This window comes from Heterocephalus glaber, unplaced genomic scaffold, assembly GCF_053883595.1.
Source record: "Heterocephalus glaber isolate CG9 unplaced genomic scaffold, H.glaber_assembly_v1.0 deba00000621, whole genome shotgun sequence".
Lineage (NCBI taxonomy): Eukaryota > Metazoa > Chordata > Mammalia > Rodentia > Bathyergidae > Heterocephalus > Heterocephalus glaber.
In genome coordinates, this window is record NW_028258153.1 from 6,344,153 (window position 1) to 6,371,272 (window position 27,120).

Below are 27,120 nucleotides of genomic sequence, written 5' to 3' on the forward strand. Positions count from 1 at the left end.
TTGGTTTCACCCCTCGGCCCGGAGGGAAGCTCCGCTCGTCCCCGCCCCCTAAATGTTTCAGCTACTTCCCGCCACGCCCACCACGAAGGCCATGCCACTCTGCCCCACAACTCTCAATGGTCCTCGTTAAGCTTCAGGGTTGGTAGGCAGAAGGACGACTGAGAGGTGAAAAAAACGTAGAATACCTATCGGCCGACTGGGGAAGTGTGGCCTCGAGGTATATGCCGGATGTTCTAGTGGCGGATGGGCCGAGGGCGGTCGCACAAAAGGAGCCCTGGGAGGCCGCTCCAGCTGCTGTCGACCATAGAGATGCAGCTCCGGCTGGCCCTGACTCCTGAGGTGAGTGAGCGGCCGCGGGGCGTGAACTGGGAGGTGGAGCGAGCTGGAGGCAAAAGTTACTGGAGCCCCAGGATAAGGTTGGGCCTGGGCGGCGGGAACACGCCTACGAGCGAGGCCCCGCGCCTCTCAGCGGCCCCCTGAACCTCATCCGCGTCACCACGTTGGACCCCGCCCGGGTCCCGGCTTCCTCTCCTCAGGACCGTAATCATGACGATGCACTCCTCCCCCAGGCTTGCAGGCTACTAAATTCCTGTCCTGTTCGCTGGCTCTCGTGATCCAGCCCGACTACATGGACGCTGTCATCGCCTCCACTTTACAGATAGGAAAGCTGAGGCCCAGACAAGTGTGGCGACCGCGTCTGCGGGAGGCCACGCGGTGAGTCAGAGCACAGAAGCAGTGAGAACCCAGGAGCTGGGGTCGTTGTTTCCCAGGCCTTTCCTCTCCCTTACTTTATCCTTCCTCTTCCTTATTGCCTCTGCCTCTAAGATAGACTTATTTCTTCCCTTGTGCCCACTCTGCTCCTACCTCAGCAGCCTTCCCGAAGCTGCAGGTTCTCATTCTGCACGGCGCTGGAAGATTCCCCAGAGCAGCGATAACAGGCAGTAAGTGGAGGCTGCGGCAGTACACTTCCCTGCCTCCTGAATCCTGTAATCCGCTGTTTTTGGTGTTGGATGGTTTTTGTGTTGGATTTTTGTTGGTTTGGTTTGGTTTTTGAGACAGAGTCTTGCTATGTATATAGTTCAGGCTGGCCTTGAACTGACCGTGTAGCCCAGGCCGGCTTCAAACTCTGGCAGTCCTCCTGCCTCAGCCTCTTGAGTACTGGGATTACAGACATGCACCACCAAGACGCCTGACTGATCTACTGTTTTGAATAGAAAGATTCTGGAGAATACAGAATATTAGTTCTCACCTGCAGTCTCTGTGATTGAATTCATGAAGTGATTATTGTTAAATTCATTGCAAAAATTACTGTTTTTTAAATAAATGAAGGCTATTTTATTACTTCAAGCGTTAATGATAAAAAAATTTTCAGCACAGCTGTTCCATTTTTAAAAAGTGAAAGTACATACTGTATTTCTAGCTCAATAAACAGGTGAACCTGATGTCTTTGAATGATATAACAAAAATTATTTAGTTTAAACGCATTTTAGCCATATATAATAGCTGGGCATGCAGTTTAATTGTCATTTGTTTCTCACTTGTGTTCCAGTTTGAGGCCTTCCTTAGTTAACAGCTTTGAGATTTCTCTAGATGTGACAATTTATGTATGAGGAACTGTGTATCAATTGGTTGTACCTTGTACCTTGTACCTTGGTGCAAGATACCTGGCATTACCCTGATGCAGCTCCATGTTTACTAATACTTCACTGGAATTCCTTTGTGTTCATGAAAGTGATAATGTCAGGTAAATGTTACTCAAAAAGCTCCACATCTAGGAGGGAGACTAATAGGTAAACAATAGTTCAGTTAAACACACTGGGGCTGGTGCTGTGGTACAGAATGCCACCAGGACCCTGGAAAAGAGAAGGTTGAGTGTTAGGAATCCTTCATAGTGGAAATGACATTTGTGTAGCTACTTATAGTTAGGGTTTGGTTGCCAGAGGAGAGAGTGAGAAGGGGGAAAGGCACATTAAGCCACAAGAGCCAAAAGGGAGTGAGTGTGTGCAATTAAAGGAGAATGTGAGTGAGATGGCAAATCATCTGGTTCTGAGATCTGTTGAGGGGAGAGATGAAGATATGTCTGGAAAGCTCAGTGGGAGCCAGGTGGCAATGGAATGGTTTATACCAATACTAAGGGAGTAGGGAGATCACCAAGTAGTAAAGGGGCCTTCAAGATCCTTTGACCCTGCCAAATTTTGTTGCAGATAAGAAAATTGAAAGGCCTGGTGTGGTAGACTCACAAGGCTGAGGCAGGAGGATTGAGGCCATGAGTTCAAGCCCAGCCTGAACTACATAGTAAGACCCTGCCTCAAAAAATAAAACAAAAAAAAGGAAAATTGAGACTCTGCTTATTTATGCTTTGACCAAGGCAAAGAAATAACCTATAATCTTTAATGTGTGGGCCAGAAATTATTGGCTCTCTCCTAATATTAACCCTTTTTAAAATTTATTCTCTTTGTTCTGAACATTCTGCCATGCAAGGAAATGTCTTAAGTGGGTAGGCACTGAGCTATGTGTCTGTACTAACCATGTTTTGGGGGTTTTTTTGTTTTTCTTTTTCCATATTTTCGTTTTATTCTGCTTGGGTTGTCAGCATTTAAGAAGCCACAGCACAAGAGTCAATGGTGATGGCAGACGCCGTATTGGACTCACAACCAGTCAACAGCACTGGGGAGATGGATGGACTGTGCCCTGAGCTATTGTTGATCCCTCCAGCTCTCTCTAACCGTGGGATCCTGGGGCCCATCCCAAGTACCTGTCCTGGGGACACTGAGCCAGGCTGCCTGCTGGTAGAGGCCACAGCTACTGAAGAAAGCCCAGGAAACATGGAGATCATTGTGGAAACAGTACCTGGGACCCTAGCCCCAGGAGCTCCTGGAGAGAGCCCAGGTATGTACTTTACTAGCAGGCCAGTGGGACAAGCAGCCCTGAGGTTTTTTGTGTGCTATTTTTGATCCTTCTGTGTGAGTGTGATGAGAACACAAGGTAGCATGCTATTTTTATACTTTGAGATGTAATTGGGTTTGCAGTTGGTGTATGTTGATGGAAGACTGGCATAGTAGTGCATAACCTTGTACCATGCATTTGGCAAAGCCTGTCCTACAAGGGCTTTATGACTGCTAGGCACCAATCCAGAAAAGTAGACCTTCTGACACATCTGCCCAACTCTGGCTTTTCCTTAGTCTTATAATCCTTGGGGAGTCTTTCCCTCATATTGACCCTACCACCAAGGAATAGCAGCCAGGGGCTGCCCAGCCTGACTGTACCACCTGGGGCTTGGCAGAGCTTTCCAGAGGTAATTGATCTTTCCTTGCTCTACTTTCCTGTGTATTTCACTCATCCAAAGCATGCTGTTAGGAAGAGTTGAGCATTTATATTTATATTAGTAGAAAGAATCTACCCTTTTACTTCCTGTAACTTCTTTTTAGGAAACTTCCTGGTTTTTTGACTGCCATCCTCCAGCTACTCTTGTCACTACTTCCTCTGACAGTGTAGTATGGTGACATTTTGGGGAAAAATTAGCTAATTCAACCACGTAATATTTTTAAACTAATGTGTGATGAAAGGGAGGAAAAAGCTTGGGAAAACATTTTTAACCACTTAACCGTTTAACCTAAGTGTCATTTGGGCACTGTGTATGTTTACATACTGACTATTCTGAGTGTTGCTCAGATAGGTGTCATTTCAACCAGTCGAATCTTGTATTGAATAAATTTGATAAAATTATCATTTTGTACTTCCTGTTATCTTAGAAAAATTAAGGGAAAAAATATGCAATTTTGGTCAACTTGTATTTAAATAATGGGCTAGTAAGTGGTTAATATATAAGAAAGAGTTGATATCCTTAAAATTCAGAGCTCCACAATAAGAAAAACAAACTTTTGGGGGGTTTTTGGGTTGTTTTTTGTTTTGAGACAGGGTCTCACTGTGTAGTTCAGGCTGGCTTGAACTTGCAGCAATCTTTCTGCCTTGGCCTCCCAAGTGCTGGGATTACAGGCATGTACCACCATGCTTGCCTGAAAAATAAACGTTTAAAAAAAAAATTTTTTTTTTTTTTTTGGTTTTTTGAGACAAGGTCTGGCTATGTATTTCAGGCTAGCCTTGAACTCACTGTGTAGCTCAAGCTGGCCTCAAATCTCAGCAGTTCTCCTGCTTCAGCCTCCCAAGTACTGAGATTACAGACATACACCACACTCAGCTAGTTATTATTTTAAGGGGGGCGGGGTTACATGTAATTCACTAAAAAATAAATATAGTCAATAACCATATGGAAGTTTACTTAATCTCACAAAAATAAATTCCAGTTAAAAATAACCATGTAATACAATTTTTGTTTCTCAGCTTTGGCAAAAATTAAATACTTAAAAAATAATACCCAGTGTCGGAGAGCCTGTGAGGAAATATGCTCTCTTACAGTTTATGAACAACATATAATAACTGGTGGCACATGCTTGTAATCCCAGCACTCAGGAGGCTGAGGCAGGAGGATCACTATGAGTTCCAGGCCATCCAGGACTGCATACGGAGTTCAAGGCCAGCCAGAACTACATAGCAAGACCCTGTCTCAAAAAACCAAAAAAAAAAAAAAAGAAAAAAGTCAGTTTAACTGCATAGCCAGTTTTACAGTGTATGTACTCTGACCCAGCAATTCCACTCTAGGGATCTGTCTTACAGAAAAACACATGGTGGGCCAGGGATTTAGCTCAGTGGTGCTGCACCTGCCTGGCAAACATAAGGTCCTGAGTTCAATTTCTGGTATTGGGGAGGGCTGAAAGACATGGACACAGAGATGGGGATGTGTAGGGCAGTTTTATTTGTAATGGTTGGAAACATCTCAACTGTCCATCAGTTAGGTCAGAATTTCATTTTAATTTACTGGGTTTTTTGGTTTTTTTGGTACTGGGGATCAAACTCGGGACCTTGCACTTTCGAGGCAGGCAGGGGCACCACTGAGCTAAACCCCCAGCCCTTTATTTTGTTTTTTAAAACAAGTTCTTGCTTTGTAGTTCAGGCTGGCCTTGAACTTGTGGCAGTCCTGCTGCAGCCTCCTGAGTGCTGGGATTATAGGTGTGTGCCACCACACCTGGCCCATTTTGATTTTAATGTTCTGAAATACTATGAACTGAACAAAAAATTATGAAGTTTACCTCTGTACTCGTAGATAAAAATATCTTTGATATACTGCAAGTGGAAAAGAGAAAAAAAACAAATTGCAGAACAGTGATCCAAAAAAGGCCTGAAAGAAGCCAGATGCAATGGCACTTGCCTATAATCCCAGCTACTCAGGAGGCTGAAGCAAGAGGATTATTTGAGCCCAGGAGCTCAGGGCCTTCTGGACAACACATAACAATTCCCTTGTTCCAAAAAGAAAAAGAGAAAAAGAAGCCTGCAAGGGTATAGACCAGACTTTTTGTGTGAGGGTGGCACTATATACTTCTGTATCATTTGAATTGTTGCACTGAACTTTTGTAAAAATTTTTTTTAAAAAATAGAGAAAAGAGGCCCGCAGAATAAAAGAGAAACCAGTACCACATGATAGCCTTAATGTGGAATCTCAGGTCCGTCTTCTCATAGGGCAGTCCGAGGACCAAAAGACACATTATCAGGGCCCTGCTCATTGCTTTTATCATTTTTTGTTTTTTGTTTTGTTATTTGGGTGTTTTGTTTTGTTTTGAGACAAGGTCTCACTTTGTAGTTCAGGCTGGCCCTGACTCACTACCCCAGGCTGGCCTCAAACTTGCAGCGATCCTCCTGCCTCAGCCTCCCCAAGTGCTGGGATTACAGGTGTGTGCCACCATGCCCGGCTCTGATTTTTGGGTGTTTTTTGAGACAGGTTCTCACTATGTAGTTCATACTGGCCTTGAACTCACTATGTAGTCCAGGCTGGCCTTGAACTCAAAGCAGTCCTCCTGCCTCAGCCTCCCAAGTGCTGCAGTTACATCTGTGTGCCACCATGCCCAGCTTCTCATTGCTTTTAAAATGTTAGCAGCTATTACAGACATGACTCAACTCTCAGAAGGATTTCTCCATTATGAACTCTCATGTCTCTGAAAAGCTTTTTTTATAGAATTTGAAAATGACACTTTTCTTTTGAGGGGGGCACTGGGGGATGAATCTAGGGGCTCACCACTTAGCTACATTCCTAGCCTTTTATTATTTTTTATTTTGAGACAACATCTCACTAGGTTGCCCAGGTTGGGCTTGAAATTGTGATGCTCCTGTCTTAGCCTCCCAAAGTACTGGGATACAGGTTTGTGTTACTGTATCTAGCTACATTTTATGTTGCAGATATTCTTCGTAGTATGTCACTGTCTTCTTTTGGAAGTTTCTAATTTTTATTTCAGCAAAATATATTGTCTTTTCTAAAACTTTCTGAATTTTATTAACAATTGTTCATTCATGAAACACCCAGCTTATGCTAGATATTTTACTAGACACTAGGAATCCAAATAAAAGTGCCAGACCGTCCCTGACCTATGGGCTTACAGTCCAGGTGCAGAGCTGGATTTGAAGTCCATCTGCACTCCTTGAATGGGAAAAGACTCACCTGCATTTCTGCTAGTAACTAGCTCCTAGGGTCTCCTTCTATCTGATTCTCTGCCTTTCTTCGGTCCTCTGCCTGCAGGTGTCCTGGTAAAGGTGGTGGAGGTGTACTTCTGTGAGCGCTGTGAACAGAGCTTTGCAGAGCCCACTCTGCTGTCCGTGCACCAGTGCACTGAGACCCATATACAGCCTGTACAGGGCCTCTCTAGCACCCCGTGCTCTGTAGAGCTGCCCATCAGCAACCTCACCCTCCATGGCCCTCTGCAGGGCAAGAGTCCAGCAGATAGCCCCCTGCCATGTCCTGTATGTAGACAGGAGTTTGCCCAACCGCAGGCCCTGAAGAGCCACTTCAAGAGTCACCGAGCCACTCCTGACACCTTCTCCTGCCCAGAGTCTGGCTGTGTGTTCTCTGCTGAAGATCGTAAGGGTCTGCAGCACCACCTGAGGCAGACCCATGGAGCAGTTCCTGTGCCGTGTTCTTTCCGGGGCTGCCCCCTGCTTTTTGGGAGCCACCAGGGGATGGAGTTGCACCGGCAGGCCCATTACCCATTCCACTGCACCCATTGCAGCTTCATGGGCTCCAACATCAAACTCTTCCGGCAGCATCAGCGAAACCATGGGGCTGGGACACAGGGAGAACTTTCTGCCGTCCAGGGACTTCTGTCCCAGGAGCTACTGCCAGGTATGAGGCCCGGAACCCAGTCCCCTACCTGGGATATAGCCATAGTTGATCTTATGGGAGAGACATTTGTTTCCAGTACCATGAATGTACATGAATATTTGGAAATCTTGAGAGTAGTTAGGACAAAATTACTGGATGGCATGAGAAGTCATCTGGAAACCTTAAACCAGTCAGAACATATGAGACAAAGAGTAAGTCTTTGTCCATGATGTTGAGTGAAATGTGACTTAGATTATGTGTGGCCTGCAGTTACTTAAGCAACATTCTCTACTGATCCATTTTAAGACTTGACTTTATGAGGGCAGATGTGAAAGTGCCCACTAGTGGGTGGTAGATAGAATGCCTTAGACTTCCTCTAGAGCAAGTGGGATGGGGCAGGAGAAGCTGGGATTATTTTAAAAGGAAACCTTCCAGGGAGGTGGTGCTTTATTGATTCTTACTCCTCTTGGTCTCAGAACAACAACAAAAACCCCAGCAAGGGGTGAGTGGAAGAGCAGGAGGAATGAAGAAGACAGCATTGTGATGAGAACTTGGCTTGCTGAGACCCACTTGATCTCTTAATTCCTAAAGGGAAGATCTTTTTCCTGGGAACTAGTCATACCTCTTTGCTTTACTGAGGCAGCTGTTGGGAGATAAAAGAGATAGATTTAAGGGGTAAGGTGCGATGCTGGCTTTCTGAGTTGGGCTTCTCAATAGAACAGTTGAGTGATCAGAGCATGTTCACCTGCACTGAGCGAGCCCAGTCATTGGCCCCTGAGCCAACAAAGTGCAGTCTACCTTTCTGTACCTCTCAGCCCTACCCCTGTCCCAGTAACCTCAAAGCTGTCACCTTAAGGGGGCTCTGGCTGGTGATTTCTGAAGTTTGATTTACTTTAAATTGGATTATTACTGATAGTTTAGCTCCTTTCTTGAGTGGGAATACATTTATTTACTTAAGACCCAAGATACCCTACTGCTAAAAGAGGAGGAGGGTGATTCTACTAGCCAGTAAGTAGAAAAGTTCAAGCCGTCAGTGTTGTCAATGGGGTGTCATGAACTTCATCATGTTTTATGTATCTCCAGCTCCCAAACTGCCTCCAGCAGAGGTAGACCCTTCACAGGAAGCTGGTCCACCTTTGCCTGGGCAGGAGTCAGCTGAGGAGGAGGATGTAGAAGAAGAGGAGACTGGCACACAGAAGAACCCTCAGAAAGCCTTGGATAAAGGCCAGCAGGCTGGACAGTTGGAAGGTAATGACATTATTAGGCAGTGGGGAGAGGTGGACAGCAGAGAGCCTGGCATTGAAGCTCTTGGGTCTGGTTTTCTGAGCTTTGATTCAGATTCTTCCTTTCTTTCTGTTCTACCTTGACTCAAAGTCAAGGTCTGCTAAGTGTGATGACATATGCCTGTAGTCCTAGTTACTCAGGAGGCTGAAGCAGGAGGATCACTTAAGCAGAAGAGTTCAAGAACAGCCTGGGCTAACAAGACCCTGTCTCAAAAATAAATAAAGTTAGCTGTATGTGGTGGCACATGCCTGTAATACCAGCATTCTGGGAGGCTGAAGCAGGAAGATCACAAGTTTGAGCCCAGCCCAGGCAACTTATCAAAACCTTGTCTCAAAATTTTAAAAAAATTTAAAAAGAACTAAGGATGTAGCTCAGTGCAGTTGCCCTAGGTTCAATCCTCCCCCGGCCCCGTACTACCAAAAAAGAAAAAAAAAAAGGTCAAGATTTGGTGAGTACTGTAATTGCAGCACTCAGGAGGCTGAGGCAGAAGGATTGCCACAATTTTTGTTTCTGGTTTTGGTTTTGGTTTTTTTTGGTACCAGGGATCAAACTTGGGTCCTTGGGATTGCCACAATTTTGAGGCCAGCCTGGGATCTATAATTCAAGACCAGCCTGGACTACACAGTGAAACCCTGTCTCAGAAAAACTAAAAAAAAAAAAAAAAAAGATTTGTTGAGTCAAGATGCTGATCACACAGGGTTGGGGTAGTTTTCTCTTCTGGACTTTTTTTTCATGGCAGAATGCTCTTTTGCAGGGAAGGAGGGGTGTTGTTCATAGCACTAAGATGCTAGAAGTTAATGATCAGCATTCTGATTTGCTAGCATTAAGCCTGCTAGGATTTTTTTTCTGAATCTTTGCTTCTCAGGTCTGAACCCATCCCCAAAAAGCATATTCACTGTCACGTGAATGGGTAAGATTTGATTGTACTTATTACCAGCTCTATTACCTAGAGCTCAGTGAGCCAATTTTTTTTTTTTTTTGGTACTAGGGATTGAACCCGGGTCCTTGCACTTTTGAGGCAGGCGGTGGAACCACTGAGCTAAATCCCCAGCCCTAGATTGTTCTCTTGAGCAGCTCCAAATAGAGGTTCAGAAACAGTGGGTGACTGGGGGAGCACTTCAAACAGGCCACAGCAAAGTCTCAGAAGTCTTTGTGGTTTGGTTTCTCTTAACACTTGAGTTACTCTTCTCTTCCTTGAGACTACAGTTTTAAGACTATTGTTTGGTTTCTTTGAGAGAAAAGCCACACAGTGTTTGTATCTGGCCAGATTGTATCTCTTCCATCATTTGACCTGCCCCTTACCTATGGAAGAATCTCACTGCTAACCCCCTGGATTCCCTTTCCCCAGATTTGGCTTCTGGCTCTGAATCTCTCTTCAAGACACACATGTGCTCCGAGTGTAAGCGCTGCTTTAAGAAGCGGACCCATCTAGTGGAACACCTGCATCTCCACTTCCCAGATCCCAGCCTCCAGTGCCCCAACTGCCAGAAGTTCTTCACCAGCAAGAGCAAACTGAAGACCCATCTATTGCGGGAGCTGGGTGAGAAAGCCCACCGTTGCCCACTGTGCCACTATAGTGCAGTGGAGAAGAACGCACTCAATCGCCACATGGCCAGCATGCACGAGGATATTTCCAACTTTTACTCAGACACTTATGTCTGTCCTGTCTGCCGTGAGGAATTCCGCCTCAGCCAGGCACTCAAGGAGCACCTCAAGAGCCACACAGCAGCAGCTGCAGCAGAGCCATCTCCACTACCTTGCTTTCAGGAGGGCTGCAGCTACACAGCCCCCGATCGAAAGGTGTTTGTAAAGCACTTGAAGGAGACCCATGGGGTGCGGGCTGTAGAGTGCCGTCACCACTCTTGTCCCATGCTCTTTGCCACAGCCGAAGCCATGGAGGTGCACCACAAGAGCCACTATGCCTTCCACTGCCCTCACTGTGACTTTGCCTGCTCCAACAAGCACTTGTTCCGCAAACACAAGAAGCAAGGCCACCCAGGCAGTGAAGAGCTGCGCTGCACCTTCTGCCCCTTTGCCACTTTCAACCCAGTTGCCTACCAGGACCATGTAGGCAAGATGCATGCTCATGAGAAGATCCACCAGTGCCCTGAATGCAGCTTTGCCACTGCCCACAAGAGGGTGCTCATCCGACACATGCTGCTGCATACTGGTGAGATGGCTTCCATCCTTATGATAATGTAGTAACCACAGTACCGATAATGGCTAACACGAGCCAACATGCATCTACTAGACATCAGATGAAGGGCCTCACATACATTAATTCCTGGACACAGATCTAGCATCCTGTGTTTACAAATGAGCCATAGGTTGAATGTCATTCCCTTAATAAAGTGGTCAAGTTAGGATCTAAACCCATGTAATAGTACTCCAGAGCCTGTACTCTAAGTGATATGCTGTTGTACCTCACGGTTAAGCCCCTGTCCAGTTCTGCCCACCCATAGTCAGGTGGGTGGTTGAATATCTTACCTGTTAAGAATAAAGAAACCCAGATAAGGACAGATACCTTTCCTTTTTTTTGTACCAGGGATCGAACTCAGTACCTTGCACTTGTGAGGCAGGTGGCAGAACCACTGAGCTAAATCCCCAGCCCGACAGATACCTTTCTTTACAATTCAGGTGTGGGGATGTGCTTTGAGAGACAGGATGTGAGAGGACTGAGACATGCATGTATTTATGGCTATCCATGGCTGGGTATCCATGGCACTGAAACAAGATCCAGTGACCTACAAATTGCACTCATTTCACCTCAGACTTTCTTTGTTTGGTGCTAGGGATTGGCCCGCAGCTTTGTGCATGCTAAGACAAACACTGTACCACTAAGCTTCAGCTTCGGGCCTTTATTCTTGTTTTTTTTTTTTTTTTTATTCATTAAATTTATTGGTACATTTTAGGTATACAATATGATGACATTCAGCATTGGGAATTTGTACTTTTACATGATATATCTTGCCTCTTACTTTTTTTCCCCATTCCCCTGCCCTCCCCTCAACCCCTCCACTCCTCCCTATTTACAAAGATTTTGTTTCCATTTATTCTTTTTCTCATATTTTTTCCTTTCCCTTCTCTCCTTTCCCCTACCCCATTCACTTCTCCTTCCCCTTCCCCTTTGGACCTTTTCTTCCTATTTCACAATATCTATTATACATTTTGATCCTCATTTACACGTTCAGTTTCTCACACCAGAGAAACTATTCAGTATTTACACACATGTGTGTCCTGTTTATTTCACTTAAGAGTATGATCTCAGTATGCATCCATTTAGTTATGAATGTCTCTAGTTTCTCATTATTTATGGCTGAGTAACACTCCATTTTATTAAAAAACCATGTCTTTGTCCAATCATCAGTTGATGGGCATTTGGGCTGTTTTTCAAGATCTAGCTATTACAGACTGTGCTGCTATAAGCATGGGTGCACATATGTCACTGTGGTATGATGCTTTTAATTCTTTTGGGAAGATACCCAGCAGGGGAATAGCTGGGTCAAATGGGACCTCTAATCCTAGTTCTTTGAGGTATCTCCATACTGATTTCCATAATGGTTGCACCAGTCTACACTCCCACCAACAGTGGAGAAGGGTTCCTTTTTTTCCCACAACCCCACCAGCATTTGTTGTTGGTTGATTTCTTAGTAGCAGCCATTCTTTCTGGGGTGAGGTGGAATCTCAGTGTTGTTTTCATTTGTATCTCTCAGATGACCAGTGATGATGAACATTTCTTCATGTTTATTTGCTGTTTCTACTCCTTTGTCTGAGAAATGTCTGTTCATTTCAGATGCCCATTTTTGGATTGGGTCTTTAAATTTGGGAGGTCAGATTTTTTAGGTTCTTTATATATTCTGGATAGTAGACCTTTGTCTGAGGGATATATGGTAAAAAAATTTTTCCCACATTGTGGATTGTCTCTTCGTGCTGTTGGTGGTTTCTTTTCCTGTGCAGCAACTTTTTAATAGAATGAGATCCCAGTTGTTGATCCTTTGTGCTGCTAGTTCACATGTGACAGGTTTTTGTTCATGAAGTCTTTTCCTTCACCAATGTCTTCAAGAGTTCTACCTAACCTCTGTTTCAGCAGGTTTAGTGTTTCTCTTTTATTTAGATCTTTGATCCATTTGAATTTTAGTTTAGTACATGGTGATTTTTTTTCTTTTTTTGAGACAGGGTCTTACTAAGTTTCCCAGGCTGGCTTCAAGCTTTTGATCCTCCTGCCTCAGCCTCAGGAGTAGCAGGATTGTATCCATGTGCCATCATGCTTCAGATTTTTTTTTTTTTTTTTTGGTACTGGGGATCAAACTCAGGACCTTGTGCTTGTCAGGCAAGCACAGCGCCACTAAGCTACACCTCCAGCCCATGTTTCAGATACTTTTTTTCTCTCCAGGGATCGAACTCAGGACCTTGTGCTTGTGAGGCAGGTGCCAGAACCACTGAGCTAAATCCCCAGCCCTCAGATTCTTCATTGGTTGTCAACATCACTGAGGTTTTAGATAACAACAAAATCAGACTTCCTGTATAGCATCATCCTCTTTGTGATCTACATAAATATCAGTGGATTGACAGGACAGTAAAAAATTTCCATCAGAACTCATTTGGGATAACAACTTCTAGACAGTTTTGGGCAAAACCCTTGTTCCTGATGAACTATTCATTTTTGTGCGTGATTTAGTCAGAGTCTCATTTTCTGAGGCCTTTCCTAATACCTTAATACTTTGTGTCTATATAATTATACAGTTTAATAATCCATGACAGTCTTATAAGGCTGGGAAAAACAAGAAATAAACTCTGATAAGTTAAATTTAGACCTACTTTAAGATCACACAGCTAATCAGAACTTGAGTACCATGTTGCTTGCTTTTTACCACAGGCTGGGTGGGTAGGGAGGGGTCCTGAAGGAACATGGCCCCAGCTTTTTAGAGCCAGGGTATTTTTTGTTGTTTGGTTGTTTTGTTTTGTTTTATTTCATTTTGTGGTACTGGGGATTGAATCTAGGGCCTTTCACTGAGCTATATCCTCAGCCCTTTTAAAACTTTTTATTTAGAGATAGGGTCTCACTGAGTTGTCCAGGCTGGTCTCAAACTTGCAGTCTTCCTGCCACAGCCTCCTAGAGTTAGTGCCAAGTCTTGACAACTAGTTGGACAACTCATCATTGAGTTTGTACTGGGCATCACTGACAACTTTAGGGTATCTGATTTAATATTCATACCAACAATGTGAGGTTAGTATTTTTCTTGTGCCCTTTTTGGAGACAAATTAGACTGCCCAAAGCCAACACGTATGAGCCACCACTCCATCAATTTCTCTGTGCCTCAGTTTTCTTATCTATAAAATGAGGGTGATGATAGTACCTGCTTCATGGGAGTAAAAGGAGGCATTTTTATAAACTACTCAGAAAGGTGTCAGCACATAGTGAGCATTACATACATAAATATTGTCAGTTCTTACTACTATAATAGAATCCAGAGTCAAAGTTCTTAACCAACATGTTTGGTTGCCTAATTTCTCTCTGTTCCAGCAAATTGGAAAAAATTGGGCTAAATTGAGCAGCTGACCATTAGAGCCAACAAGCTGCATAACAAATCAAGAGTGTACTTTGGAGCCAGTTTTGAAAAGCTCAGTGATTACTTTTCTCCTCTTTATTGGTGTAGCAGGGTGGGGGCGGGCATGATTTACCTGAGAGGGCTATAAAGAGCTTTATTGGGCAGTTTTCCACATCTCAGCCCATAAAGTTTTTGTTCCTGTCTTACATCAGGACAACCTGGCTGGAAGAATTGCTCTGGCCAATCACTGGATTTGTGTCTGACCTGTGTCCTTTCCCCTCTCACCCCACCCCCCGTGTAAGGTGAGAAGCCTCACAAGTGTGAGTTATGTGATTTTACCTGCCGAGATGTGAGCTACCTGTCCAAGCACATGCTGACCCATTCCAACACCAAGGATTATATGTGCACCGAATGTGGCTATGTTACCAAGTGGAAGCACTACCTCAGTGTGCACATGAGAAAACATGCAGGCGATCTCAGGTACGAGCACACACAGGCCTGCATCCTTATCTTGAGATCCTTCTGTCAAACTGGCCTCTTGGAGCCAACTTCTGGCCCTAACACACTCAACTTGATTGCCTACAGCTGGCCTCTGGGCCTGTACCCCACTCTTTGTGTTGAGAGCAATCTGGGCCAAAGGGAGGGAATACAGACCTAGAGGATAGACCCAAAGACTAAGGTGTCACTTGAATTCACAGTCTGGTCAGGAATGTGGATAGAATCTTTACTTCTGGCACCATTCCTGGCCACTGCCAATTCCAGGCAAGTTCTCTGACCTGTGGGTACAACTGACTAGGGCATTTCTCTACAGCTTTCATGCCTCTATAGGAGAATGGAAACTAGGCACAAAAATCTACCCTGGGGATATTAGCCTTATCACCCCTTGGAAGTCCAGAATGAGTGATGCTGACTTATTCATGATTCCTTTAGGAAGCAACTTAGAGTAGGGGTTAGAATGCTGGCCCTGAAGCTAGGATGTCTCCTCCTCAACTTCCTTTGGAACCATCTTTCGCAGGTTATTAATTCTGTGCCTTAGCCTCAACTATAAAATAGAAATGCCTGTTTTATAGGGCAGTGGAAAGGTGAGTTAAATGATGCATGAGTGTAGAGCCTGACCCATATTTATTTAGTTACTGTTAGCTGTTTATTATTGCGATTGCCTCCCTCTCCCTCTTTACCAGATACCAGTGCAACCAGTGCTCCTATCGCTGCCATCGGGCCGACCAGCTGAGCAGCCACAAGCTGCGACACCAGGGCAAGTCTCTGATGTGTGAGGTGTGTGCCTTTGCCTGCAAGCGGAAGTATGAGCTTCAGAAACACATGGCTTCCCAGCATCACCCTGGCACACCAGCCCCACTCTACCCGTGCCGCTACTGCAGCTACCAGAGCCGCCACAAGCAGGCCCTGTTGAGCCATGAAAACTGTAAGCACACCCGTCTCCGTGAGTTCCGCTGTGCCCTCTGTGACTATCGTACCTTTAGCAACACCACTCTATTCTTCCACAAGCGTAAGGCCCATGGCTACGTGCCTGGGGACCAGGTCTGGCAGCCCCGTGATGCCAGACAAGAGCCAGGGGTCACCAGACAGTGCTTGGCACACCCACCAGACTCAGAGCCCTCCAGCCAGCTGTCTATCCAGCCTGAGGGCCCAAGCCATGAACCTGGGTCTGTGGTGGATCCCAGCTTGGATCAGGCCCTGCCAGAGATAAGTGAGGAGGGCAGCACCAGGAGACGGAATGGCAGTGAGGCTCTCCATGGCGTTGACCTGGTTTGCAGTCCCAGCCCAGTGGAAATGGAGGAGGGTAGCTGCACACTACACTTAGAGGCCCTGGGAGTCGAGCTGGAACCTGTGCCTGAGCCACCCCTTGAGGACCTTAATGAAACAGCCACTGTGGAGTTCAAGCCCCTGGATTCCTCTGGGCCTCTGGAACTGGAAGGGCCAGATGGACGCGAAGGGCCAGCAGCATCCAGCTTTGAAAGTGTTGGGACTGCTGGCTTGGGTGCTGAAGAAGAGCCTGTTCTGGAGAAGCCAGTCCCTGAGCCCACTAGAACTCCTCCATCCTCAGAAGAGACCCCTAACAGCAGGGTAGAAAACTTGAAGGCAACTCCACCTGCTGAGATGCCACCCTTGCCTCAGTTTCCTGAGTCAGAGTCATTACTCAAGGCTCTAAGGAGGCAGGACAAAGAACAAGCAGAAGCATTGGTGCTGGAAGGGCGGGTACAGATGGTAGTGATCCAGGGAGAAGGACAAGCCTTCCGCTGCCCACACTGCCCCTTTATCACTCGCCGGGAGAAGGCCCTAAATCTGCACTCCAGGACAGGGTGCCAGGGCCGCCGAGAGCCCTTGCTGTGCCCTGAGTGTGGGGCTAGCTTTAAGCAACAACGTGGCCTCAGCACCCACCTGCTGAAGAAGTGCCCTGTTCTGCTCAGAAAGAACAAGGGCTTGCCAAGACCAGATTCTCCCATCCCTATGCATCCTCAGCTCCCAGGCACCCAGGCCCCAGAGGATAGTGAAGGCAGGAATCCCCAATCTGTACCAGTAGAAGAGCTACTGTTTCCAAAAGATGCTCTTCCCAAGCTTCCCAGGGAGCCAGAAGGAGTAGAGCTTCTCACCACACCCTCTGAATTCCTGGTCCCTTCTGCAGGAAACTCCTCACCCACAGAGACCCCTGAGAAGTTCCACTTTGAGCATGGCAAGTTTCACTGCAACTCATGCACATTCCTTTGTTCCCGGCTCTCCTCTATTACCTCTCATGTGGCAGAAGGCTGCCGGGGAAGACGTGGCCAGGGAGGAAAGCGAGGGAGCCACCTGAGCAATGGAAACTCTGCTCCCCTGAGTAATGGAAGTGGGAGTACCAAGCCCAGTCCTGGTGATGGGGTCACAGCTTCAGCTCAGAAACAAAAGGTGGCCCTCTTTTCCTGCCCCACGTGCCCCTTCAGCTGCCAGCAGGAACGGGCCCTGAGGACTCACCAGACCCAGGGCTGTCCCCTTGGGCAGTCTGGAGAGCTGCACTGTGGCCTCTGTCCATTCACCGCTCCCACTGCTGCTGCCCTGAGGCTCCACCAGAAGCGGAAGCACCACACTGCAGCCCCAGTCCAAGGCCCGAGGCCCCCTCTGCAGTGTGGGGACTGTGGCTTCACCTGTAAACAGAGCCGATGCCTGCAGCAGCACCGGCGGCTCAAGCATGAGGGAGTGAAGCCACATCAGTGCCCTTTCTGTGACTTTTCCACCACCAGGCGGTATCGGTTGGAGGCTCACCAGTCCCGACACACAGGTGTTGGCCGCATCCCCTGCAGCTCCTGCTCTCAGACATTTGGTACCAACTCAAAACTGCGCTTGCACCGGCTAAGAGTACACGACAAGACACCCACCCACTTTTGTCCACTCTGTGACTATAGTGGCTATCTTCGCCATGATATCACTCGCCATGTCAACAGCTGCCACCAAGGCACCCCGGCCTTTGCCTGCTCCCAGTGTGAGGCTCAGTTCAGCTCGGAGACAGCACTGAAGCAGCATGCTCTGCGCCGACACCCTGAGCCCACACATGCTGCCCCTGGCTCCCCTGCCGAGGCTGCTGAAGGCCCCCTGCAATGCTCCCACTGTGGGCTGCTCTGCCCCAACCCTGCCAGTCTGCGAGGACATACCCGTAAACAGCACCCACGGCTAGAGTGTGGGGCTTGCCAGAAGGCCTTCCCTAGCCGGCCCGCACTGGATGAGCATCGGAGACAGCAGCATTTCAGCCACCGCTGCCAATTGTGTGACTTTGCTGCCCGAGAGCGGGTGGGCCTGGTGAAGCACTACCTGGAACAGCATGAGGAGACTTCAGCAACAGCGGCTTCTGATGGGGATGGGGATGCTGGCCAGCCGCCTCTGCACTGCCCGTTTTGTGACTTTGCATGTCGCCATCAGTTGGTGCTAGATCACCATGTGAAAGGGCATGGGGGCACCCGACTCTACAAGTGTACTGATTGTGCTTACAGCACCAAGAACCGGCAGAAAATCACCTGGCACAGCCGCATCCACACAGGGGAAAAGCCTTACCGCTGTCATCTCTGCCCCTATGCCTGCGCTGACCCCTCTCGCCTCAAGGTAAGTTCAGGGGCCTGAGGCCAGGAATGGAGAAAGTGTAGGCTCTGGGTCCTGTAATCCCAACTCTTCCAAACACTAGTTTTATGACTTTGGATGAGTTCCTTGACTTCCCTAAGGTTCAGATCCCTCACTTACAAGGAGGGGATAATACTTACCAACTTCAGAGAGTTATAAAGATAAAATTTTATAGTACCTGCTTACAGTGTGATAAGGCCATATAATAATTCTGGGATAATCTGGATAATAACAGCTAACATTTACTGAGCACTTACTGTATACCCAGGACAGTAATTTTAATTCTTTCAAAGATAAGAGATACAGATACTTTTACTAGTCCCCATTTTACAGATTACTGAGAATTCAGGGTTAGCTCACCCAAGGACAAAGCTTATGAGTGGCAGAGCTGAGATAGTCAGGGCAGACCTAGGGAGGCTGAATGGGTTAGGTAAAGTGGCCATCCTGGAGGACCCAGTTGGTAACTTAAGTTTAGATAGGATGGGAGCTGGGAATAGGATTATCTGCCAACAGTTTCTTCGCCTGCTTATCCCTATTCCCCCGTCCAGTGAGTACCACAGGATATACATGTTCTGCTTTTTGTTTTTTTTCTTGTTAGTATCACATGCGGATCCATAAGGAGGAACGGAAGTACCTGTGCCCTGAGTGTGGTTACAAGTGCAAATGGGTCAACCAGCTCAAGTACCACATGACCAAGCACACAGGTGAGTCTGGGTGGTTTTGACAGGCCTAAAGTATTGCCCTGTTCTCTGGTAAGCCTGACCTCAGTAAAGTGATATGTGTCCTTGCTCAGATTCAGAGCAACATCAATTTTCACACTGGAATTAGAGGGTAGGCTGAAAAAGTGTATATCAAATGCCTCTCCAACTCACTTTAGCTATCAGAAACAGAGGAGCATAAACTTGAGAGCACATGTACATTCCAACAGCTTCCCACCTGATTGTGGTACAGGGTTGTTCCCTGATTGAGAACCCCAATTCAAACCTCAGTGAGATCAGGTCTACCTGGTTCCTATACTCATATAAGTACAAAGCAGAAAGTGTAAAGTTCTCTTGTTCCAGTTTATCCTTATCCTCTCTTTGGTATGGAATCTACAAACTAGAGCTTCTCTGAAAAGGGTTAATGATTATGTGCCTATGGTTACTACATATGCCTGCCCATATGTAGAACTGATTAGGTGCATTTCAAGGCCCTCTGCTTCCATGAATGCTGCTTCTTTCATCTTTACTACTTTTCTCTTAAGCATTCTGTTACTTTTTGAGTTGAACAATGAGTTGTGTTTAAATGAATTCCTACATCCTGTGAATATCCCATGATCAAAAGAGGGTTGGAATTTCCCATTCAATAACCCTATCATATTTGAGTACTCATTACTATCAGGTAGCTAGTTGGTTAGAGGTCACTTAGTCATTAGCACCCACTGGTCACCTATGCAAACAAGGGCTGTGTTGAGAAAAGGACACAGAAGTACCATACAGGACTAGAACATTCCAAAGATATGGTCATTATATAGCTTGCTGCCTGTGTTCTTTATATCCCAGTATCATGATGTCCTTATTGCCTGCCGAACTTTATTCTATGCTGCCACAGTGGTGATTTATTCCCTGTCCTGTAGGACTGAAGCCATACCAGTGTCCTGAGTGTGAGTACTGCACCAACCGGGCTGATGCACTGCGTGTGCACAGGGAGACACGCCATAGAGAAGCACGGGCTTTCATGTGTGAGCAGTGTGGCAAGGCCTTCAAAACGCGCTTTCTGCTGCGCACCCACCTTCGCAAGCACAGTGAAGCCAAACCCTATGTGTGCAACGTGTGCCACCGAGCATTTCGCTGGGCTGCCGGTCTGCGCCATCATGCCCTCACCCACACTGATCACCACCCCTTCTTCTGCCGCCTCTGCAGCTACAAGGCCAAGCAGAAGTTCCAGGTGGTCAAGCATGTGCGCAGGCACCACCCTGACCAGGCCGACCCCCACCAGAGCGTGGGCAAAGACCCCACAACCCCCACCGTGCATCTGCATGATGTGAAGCTGGAGGACTCCAGCCCTCCTGCTCATGCCACTCCCTCCATTGGACCTGAGGGCTGAGCCTAGCCCATCTCCCAGAGAGCTGGCTGTGGCCAAAGATGGAGATCAGAGCTAGTTCAAGGTGCTCAGGGCCTAAGGAAGAACTGGCTTTGAGCTGTCAGTTCAACTGTAACCCCTCCTGGGACTCTGGTCATAGTACTTTGAAATTAGTGGCTATATAAAAGAGAGATATAGACCAAAACATTGATTTCTTCTTGAAGTGCACTATATTTTTAACCTGTGAATTTCCAGTTTCTTCACCATCACTCAAGAGTCCCTGTATATAAGGTCCCGATTTTATCCACTCTGTTTTCCCTTCTTACTGAATCAAGTCCTGTTTTCTTCTAGCATCTTTAAATAAGTTGTATCTAACTGCATGTGCCTAATGCTCTATAAAGCATGTTAAACAGAAAATGACTACCAGCTTATGGATTCGTCCAGCTTCCTGTCTTAACGTTTCCAGGTTGTCATCTTGATCTGCCCCATCCCTTCTTAGACCTCTGCTCCTCCCTTGTCTCTTCCATCTTTACTTGGAGATAGGTCTGAAAGACCCCTGTCTGCCTTCTCTCAGACCTTGAGCCTGTCCTGGCCCTTTCGTTTCTCCCCACTCCCAAGCTCCTTTGTCTGGAGGGGGACTGCCACCCACTAAGCCTCTTCCTGGGAGTAGCTTTAGTTCAATATCAGTCCTCAGGCTGCCTTAGCAGCTACACTGGGAATGAAAGCACAACAGTACTTTGAAAGGCAGGTGACTGGGGAGGTAAATTTCAATTCTGAGTTTTCACAATATAATTCTTAGCACCTCGCTATGTAATTGATCCTCTGACAGTAGGAACACTAGAGAGAGTGCTATTAATAATTACGCTTACATAGCCATAAACCAAGAATGTTCCAGGGAAGCTCTCCAAGACGGCTGGGACCACATAAACCTTGGTCTCCTTGTCCTGCCCCCAAGAAGCCTCTTCTGTGTCCTTTCTATGTAGCACATCCAGGAAGCCCCTGGGAACCTCACTTTTCTACCTTTTTTCCACCAACTACCCAAATGTCCCCCCAACCCGTGTACCTCCCCTTCTTCCCCAACAATAACACCATAGAGGAGCCAAATTGGAGAGAAGCTCTATTTACACCAGAGAGATAAGGAGGAGCAGTCCAGTGGAGACTCTTGAGGGCTGTGGAGTATTCTCTGAAGAGTCAGTACGGTCTTGGGTCAGGTCTCCTAACCCAACCTTTGCTTGGGGAGCTTTGATCCTTGATTTATCCTTCCCTTGGCTCTGGGCTTTGAGGAAGTTAGGAGTGGAAAGGATAATAGTTCTGTGGGTTTCTGTGTTCCAAGCCCCTCTTTAGGTTTCCAGTTGCAATCTGCCTTCACACCAGAGTTGATGGGAGAGGTTAGTGGTGGGTCTGAATATGGGATTGAGCCCACAGCAACAGGAAGGAGAAACGCCTGCACAGTGTACACAAAGAAGAAGGGCAGGAAAGATACCAAAGGCTTGTGAAAACAAGAGAAGGGAAGAGAGAGAAGGTGAAAGTCCTAGATTTGCTTGTTAGAAAGGGCAAGGTAACTGGTACCTGGTAATGCACAATCTCCGTTTGCTTTCTTGGGGGCAATTCTTCCAGGTTTTTCTCCCTATCTAAAGCCACCACCCTCCCTTGCATGAGGTACCCACCTCAGGATTCAATCTCCAGCTCTTCCCGGATGGAGATGTAAACAAAGATGGAAGCTGGATGGAGGCTGATCCCATCCCTGGAGAGCAGGTGTATGTGACGGTAACCTGGAACGAGGCAAAAGGACAGTCAGGAAGGCAGCCAGAGCTGGTGTGTTGGCCAGGGGTCCGAGAACCATCTCACCTTGTTTCATGCAGGTCCATGGCAGAGTGAACTGGCCAATGAACTCATTTCGGGATTTCCAGTCATAGTCCTTTACCACAAAACGCAGCGTAGCGAGTTCAGGCACCAGGACACGGAAGGACAGTGTCTGTCCCCAGTATGGATTAAAGCCTGAGGTGGGATTGGAGGGACCAAAGGAACTGTCACTGACTGTCTTCTGCAATTGCTCATACTGAGTTGCTTTCCCTGTTTTCTCATTTAATCTAGATGGTAATCAGCATTTCACAGGTGAGGAAACAGGCTCAGAATGCATAAACAGCTTTCCTGAGTCACTGGAGCCTGTGAGGGGCTAGGATTCTTCATACTGTTCCACACTGCCTCCTCTGAGTGGAGGAGTGAGCAGTGACGTGAACCATACAAAATGGAGGACAAGACAGAGAGACAGTAGTTATGCGCTACTAGCTCCTTCCCCAGCACTACCCTGTCTCTCACCATTGTTCTCCACATAGTTGGTCTCTTGCCGGGCTGTGTCTGCATGGATGCCGAAGATCTCCACTTTCACCAGTGGGTCCACAATGGACTTCTCTTTGGTGTTGTTCACCTTGGGCAGTTGCTGGCCACTGATCACCTGCAACCAGGGGATTGGAACCTCATGAGTTCCTGCTCAGCCCAGCACCCATTCGGCTTTCACTCCAGGGGAGAAGACACAGGACCTTGCACTATAGCTTTTTGGTTTGCAAAACTAATCCTCCATGGGTTATATATTTTCATATTTTATCTGCAATTTTAGACGCAACAGGTAGAAACTAAGGAGGTCTGAAAGTAGGCATGCAAATGACAGCATAGCCTCTTACTATGTGCCAGGAGTTGTAGACATTTGATCTTAACTGCTTCAATCTTCACAACTCTGGGATGTAGGCAGTAGTATTACCCCCATTTTGCAGATGAACACAGATACAGAGAGGCTAAGGAATTTGTCCACTGTTACACAACTAGGAAGTAGATGTGAAGCTTGGCAGCAGGCTCCAAAGTCTGATTGTGCTGTTAACATTTAGGCTATCCTGTCTATGGCCATACCACCCTGTACGCGCCCAATCTCCTCTGATCTGGGAAGCTAAGCAGGGTTGGGCCTGGTTAGTACTTGGATGGGAGAACATTTAGGCTATCCTGCCTCTCGGAAATTTTCAACCAGTTACACTCTTGTCAGGCCTAGTTACCTCTTCCCCCACTTCCATCCCAGCCACCCTAGGTTCTTCCCATCATACCTGGACTAATAAGGTCTGAGCCTTATAAGGACTGATGGGCCTTTCGGGGTGGAAGGAACTCTGGACATCACGCAGGAAATCTGGCTTCAGCACGTAGCCACAGACACCATTCTGGCGGAAGAGCCCATCACAGATGTCCATTTCAAGCCCTGCAGTCTGCATATTCATAGCCACTGGGGATCCAGGAGAAAAAAGGAAAATTCACATTGGGGGCCTTCCAGCCCATCTCTGTAGATAGAATCTTTCTCACCCTACTACTCGTTAAAGCATTCCCTGCCCCTACTTCCACTGAGGAACTTATCTTCCACCCCACCCCCCTCCCTGCTTCTGTGGCCTCCTTACCCATCTGGCAGCCTGCATTCCAGAGCTCCTGGGGATTGTAGTTGGATGAATCTGTCCTCAGACCACTAGGATACACACGGCTTAACTGCCAAGTATTGTGCTGCACAAACTCATTGCCTATAAAGGGTGTAGGGGTGGAGAAGGAAGTGGGGGCAGAGCCTCCCACTTCTTCCATCCCAAGATGCTGCCCACTCATTCACTCCTCCCTGACTGCTGAGGTTGGCTCCAGAAAGCTTCACTGTGCTTCTGCTCTGCTCCATCCAGCCCATCTTCCTCCCAGCTTTCCTCCCCCTGCTGCCTTGTGTCCATTATTCACAACTCCTCTCCATTTGCCTGCTCTGAGGAGTTTCTTAGCTTCTTCATTTCTCCCTAGCTCTTGTCCTCTTTCTTGGAACTTACCTTCCTGCCATCAGGTGTGAGCCCACCCAACCCACTTCCCTCCCTGTCCTTCCATTTTGGTCCTGACCAGCCTCCTTGATAAGGTTCCTGGCCTTGCTTTCAGAGAAGGATGATATCTCATAGAAGTGGTAGTTCTCTTTTGAGTGAGAGAAGCTGTGGAATGGGACAGACTTCAGGTAGACAACCAGGGCAGAGAGGGCTGGACACAAGATGGGCTTGAGTTTCTGGGGGAGAAAGTAGAAGGAAGATGGAATTGAATCCTCAGCAGTCTGCGAGGGAAGAAGCTAACAGCCATCCAACCTGAGCCTCTGCCCGCTGCCTCCCCACTGCATTCTCCCTCCTGCCTCACCTGCATGGGCAAGAGAAGCAACCCACCAGGATCGGGAATAGGACCCTGAGTCATAATCTGACAACAGATAGGCGGACAAAACGGCGGGCACTTCACAACCTGAGGGTGGGAATGGGAATAAAGGCATTCTGCATATAGTGCTGGGATTGGTGTCAGCCTCTGAGCCTGGAGGGTCTGCTGTATGTTACACCTTAGATAACAAGTATTTATATTATTTTTAAACAGAGAAGCATCTTCCTCCCTACTTCTCTCTTTTTCTTCTCCTTTTATTTATTTTGTTGTTGGTGTTGTTCTTGTTTTTTGAAGGGTTTGGTTTGGTTTATTTGAGACAAGGTCTTGAACTAGCCTTGAACTAACTATGTAGACCTGGCTGGGCTTGAACTTCCAGCAATCCTCTTGCCTCAGCCTCCTGAGTATTGAGATTACAGGCCTACTTCTCTTTTAAAGCAAATTAATGATGATCTTTGGTCAAAAGGTTCATGAATCTGGACAGATATGTCAGGGTATGCAAATGATCACAGAATTCACGCCTCGAAGGCTGTGAGGATCCCAGAGTAATATATTTGGATTTGTTTCCTGAATTCCCATTTCCAACCCTGGACACAGTAGCAGGTTAAACACCACAGCCCCAGAGGGAACAGGGTATGCTAGAAGTCAGCTGAGTGAGCCAAGCGAGTGCACAAGAGAACAATGCAGACTTCAAACCTGGATTGCAGAGGTACAAGCAATGGCACCCCTTCTCCCTCAGCCTCCTTCTTCCCCATAGGGAGGCAGACCACGCTGGGACAACCTTCTCAGGGGTTCAGCTTCCCCACTTCCAACTTTTCTCCCTTTCATCTCTGGCTATTTCTGGCCCCTCCTCAAACTCAAATTTTACCCCTTCCAAGAAGGAGCTAAACCAATATAGTTGAGGTCACAGAAATTATTTCAGGCAAAGTAACAGTCCTACACACACACACACACACACACACACACACACACACACTCTCAGTGGTTTTGAAACCAGGATTTAAAGAGACTGACACGTACAAAGATGTGTCCAGAGTCACCTAGGGGATCCAGAAGAGCCAAATGAGAGCTCCAATGGTTCTGCATTAGAATGGTTCTGCATTTACCTATTTTGTTTACTGAGCTTTCATACAAGACTGTGTTAGGGAGAAAGAAGGAAAGTGAAAGAAATAAAGATGTCATGGCCCAAAGAAGTAGGAAAGCCACTGGAATATATCTGTAAATGGCAATATATATAATGATGCCATACACACATTCTTTCATATATTTTTTTTTGGCACCAGAGATCGAACTCAAGACCTTGCGCTTGTGAGGCAGGTGGCAAAACCACTGAGCTACATCCCCAGCCCCATACATGCATTCTTATGCCTCTGTTATTAGGAGGAAGGTTCGTTTTTCTCTTTGCCCCTCTACTTTGCCTGGGTTTAGTCTCATCACAAACCAGCCTTCAGCTTGTGCTGCATGCTGAGCAAATGCTATGGCAGGAAGACGGCTCCTGGCCTACCTTCTTTTTGTCCTTACTCTGAAGGAACGACTCTTGCAGCTCAGGCTCCAGCTCTGACCCCTGCTGTTGCTCCAGGTCACACTCTGGCTCCTCCTCTTCATCCTCATCCTCAACATCCTGCTCAAGTGTTTCTAACTTCTTCCCCTTCACCAGGATCTTTCCTCGAAGTTGCTAGGGGACAAAAACGAAGGGACCTATCTATCTACCTGTCTGAAGTTCTTCTGGAGATCCTTCAGATCTCATTGCTCTCAAAGGCAGAGGAAGAAAGAGAGTGGTCGAAAGTTCCCCCAGGAAGAGATCAGTTTCTTGGTATATAACATAGGAATTCCCTTATTGTTAAGCAAACTTGTTATATCTCTACCTATATGGAAAAACAGGCCCCTACCTCACATTTGACATACTAAAAACTCCTTTAAAGATTTACATATATAGTCGGGCGTGGTGGCGTACACACTTGTAATCCCAGCACTTGGGAGCCTGAAGCAGGAGGATCACTTCAAGTTTGAGGCCAGGCTGGCCTACATAGTGAGGTCAAAGTCAGTCTGAACTACATAGTGAGACCCCTGTCTCAAGATCTCCCTCCCAAAAAAAGAAATAAGAAAAAAAAGATTTACATATATAAGGAACATAAGAGCCAGGCATGATGGTGCACACCTGTAATCCCAGCATTTGGGAGGCAGAGGCTGGAAGATCACCACAAGTTCAACGCCAGCCTGCACTACATAGTAGACCCTGTCTCTAAATAAATAAATAAACAAAAAAGCTCATAAGAGTGTGAGAACAAAATAGCATTTAGAAAGGTGATAAGAAAACTCAATTCTAAAATAGAAAAGATTGAAAATTTGATTACATGAAGCTTAAAAACTTCTATAAGATGAAAAATGCTAAAAACAAAAAAAGCAAAAATAGACTGCAAAAAATATTTTCCAGGCTGGAATGGTGGTACACACCTATAATCCCTGCACTCCGGGAGGCTGAGGCAGGAAGATCACAAATTCAAGCCCAACCTGGGCAACTTAATGACTTAGAGAGACCCTGTCTTAAAATAAAAAATGGCTGGTTCAATCCCCAGTACCCCTCCCCTAAAAAGCCTAATATCTTTAACATTTAACATCGGCTGGGCACACTTGCAATCCCAGCATTCAGGAGGCTAATGCAGAGGATTGCAAGTTCAAAGCCAGCTTGTGCTACACAACTAGTCTGAGGCTAGGCTGGACCACATA

General features: G+C 46.7%; 2 protein-coding genes across 13 annotated transcripts in view; one reads left to right on the plus strand and one right to left on the minus strand.

Moving 5' to 3' along the window:
- The first annotated feature begins 154 nt into the window (after positions 1 to 154).
- Znf142 (zinc finger protein 142) lies at positions 155 to 20,619 on the plus strand. 4 transcript variants are annotated; one of them, XM_004864577.4, is made up of 10 exons: positions 606 to 714; positions 870 to 941; positions 2,594 to 2,889; positions 6,626 to 7,225; positions 8,288 to 8,452; positions 9,837 to 10,658; positions 14,340 to 14,517; positions 15,219 to 18,126; positions 18,740 to 18,845; positions 19,757 to 20,619. In XM_004864577.4, the coding sequence occupies exons 3-10, from the start codon at positions 2,622 to 2,624 to the stop codon at positions 20,224 to 20,226; spliced, it is 5,517 nt and encodes a 1,838-aa protein (XP_004864634.1). In that variant the 5' UTR covers positions 606 to 714; positions 870 to 941; positions 2,594 to 2,621; the 3' UTR covers positions 20,227 to 20,619. The 4 variants fall into 4 exon arrangements, with proteins under 4 accessions (XP_004864636.1, XP_004864633.1, XP_004864634.1 ...); XM_004864579.3 differs by lacking the exons at positions 606 to 714; positions 870 to 941 and adding an exon at positions 155 to 339; XM_004864576.4 differs by lacking the exon at positions 870 to 941 and having other exon boundaries at positions 576 to 714.
- Positions 20,620 to 21,306: 687 nt separating this feature from the next.
- Positions 21,307 to 27,120, minus strand: part of Plcd4 (phospholipase C delta 4) — a 30,606-nt gene continuing 24,792 nt past the window's right edge. For 7 of the 9 annotated variants that reach the window (XM_021244277.2, XM_021244278.2, XM_004864584.4 and 4 more), the window contains 9 exons: positions 25,898 to 26,068; positions 24,385 to 24,483; positions 24,103 to 24,259; positions 23,637 to 23,753; positions 23,295 to 23,467; positions 22,522 to 22,657; positions 22,051 to 22,200; positions 21,870 to 21,974; positions 21,307 to 21,646 (listed from right to left, as the gene is read on the minus strand). In XM_021244277.2, the coding sequence (XP_021099936.1) occupies positions 21,871 to 21,974; positions 22,051 to 22,200; positions 22,522 to 22,657; positions 23,295 to 23,467; positions 23,637 to 23,753; positions 24,103 to 24,259; positions 24,385 to 24,483; positions 25,898 to 26,068 (1,107 nt within the window). In that variant the 3' untranslated portion in view covers positions 21,307 to 21,646; position 21,870. The remainder of the gene's footprint in view (positions 21,647 to 21,869; positions 21,975 to 22,050; positions 22,201 to 22,521; positions 22,658 to 23,294; positions 23,468 to 23,636; positions 23,754 to 24,102; positions 24,260 to 24,384; positions 24,484 to 25,897; positions 26,069 to 27,120) is intronic. The other 2 variants (XM_013065469.3, XM_087206055.1) reach the window with 1 other exon arrangement.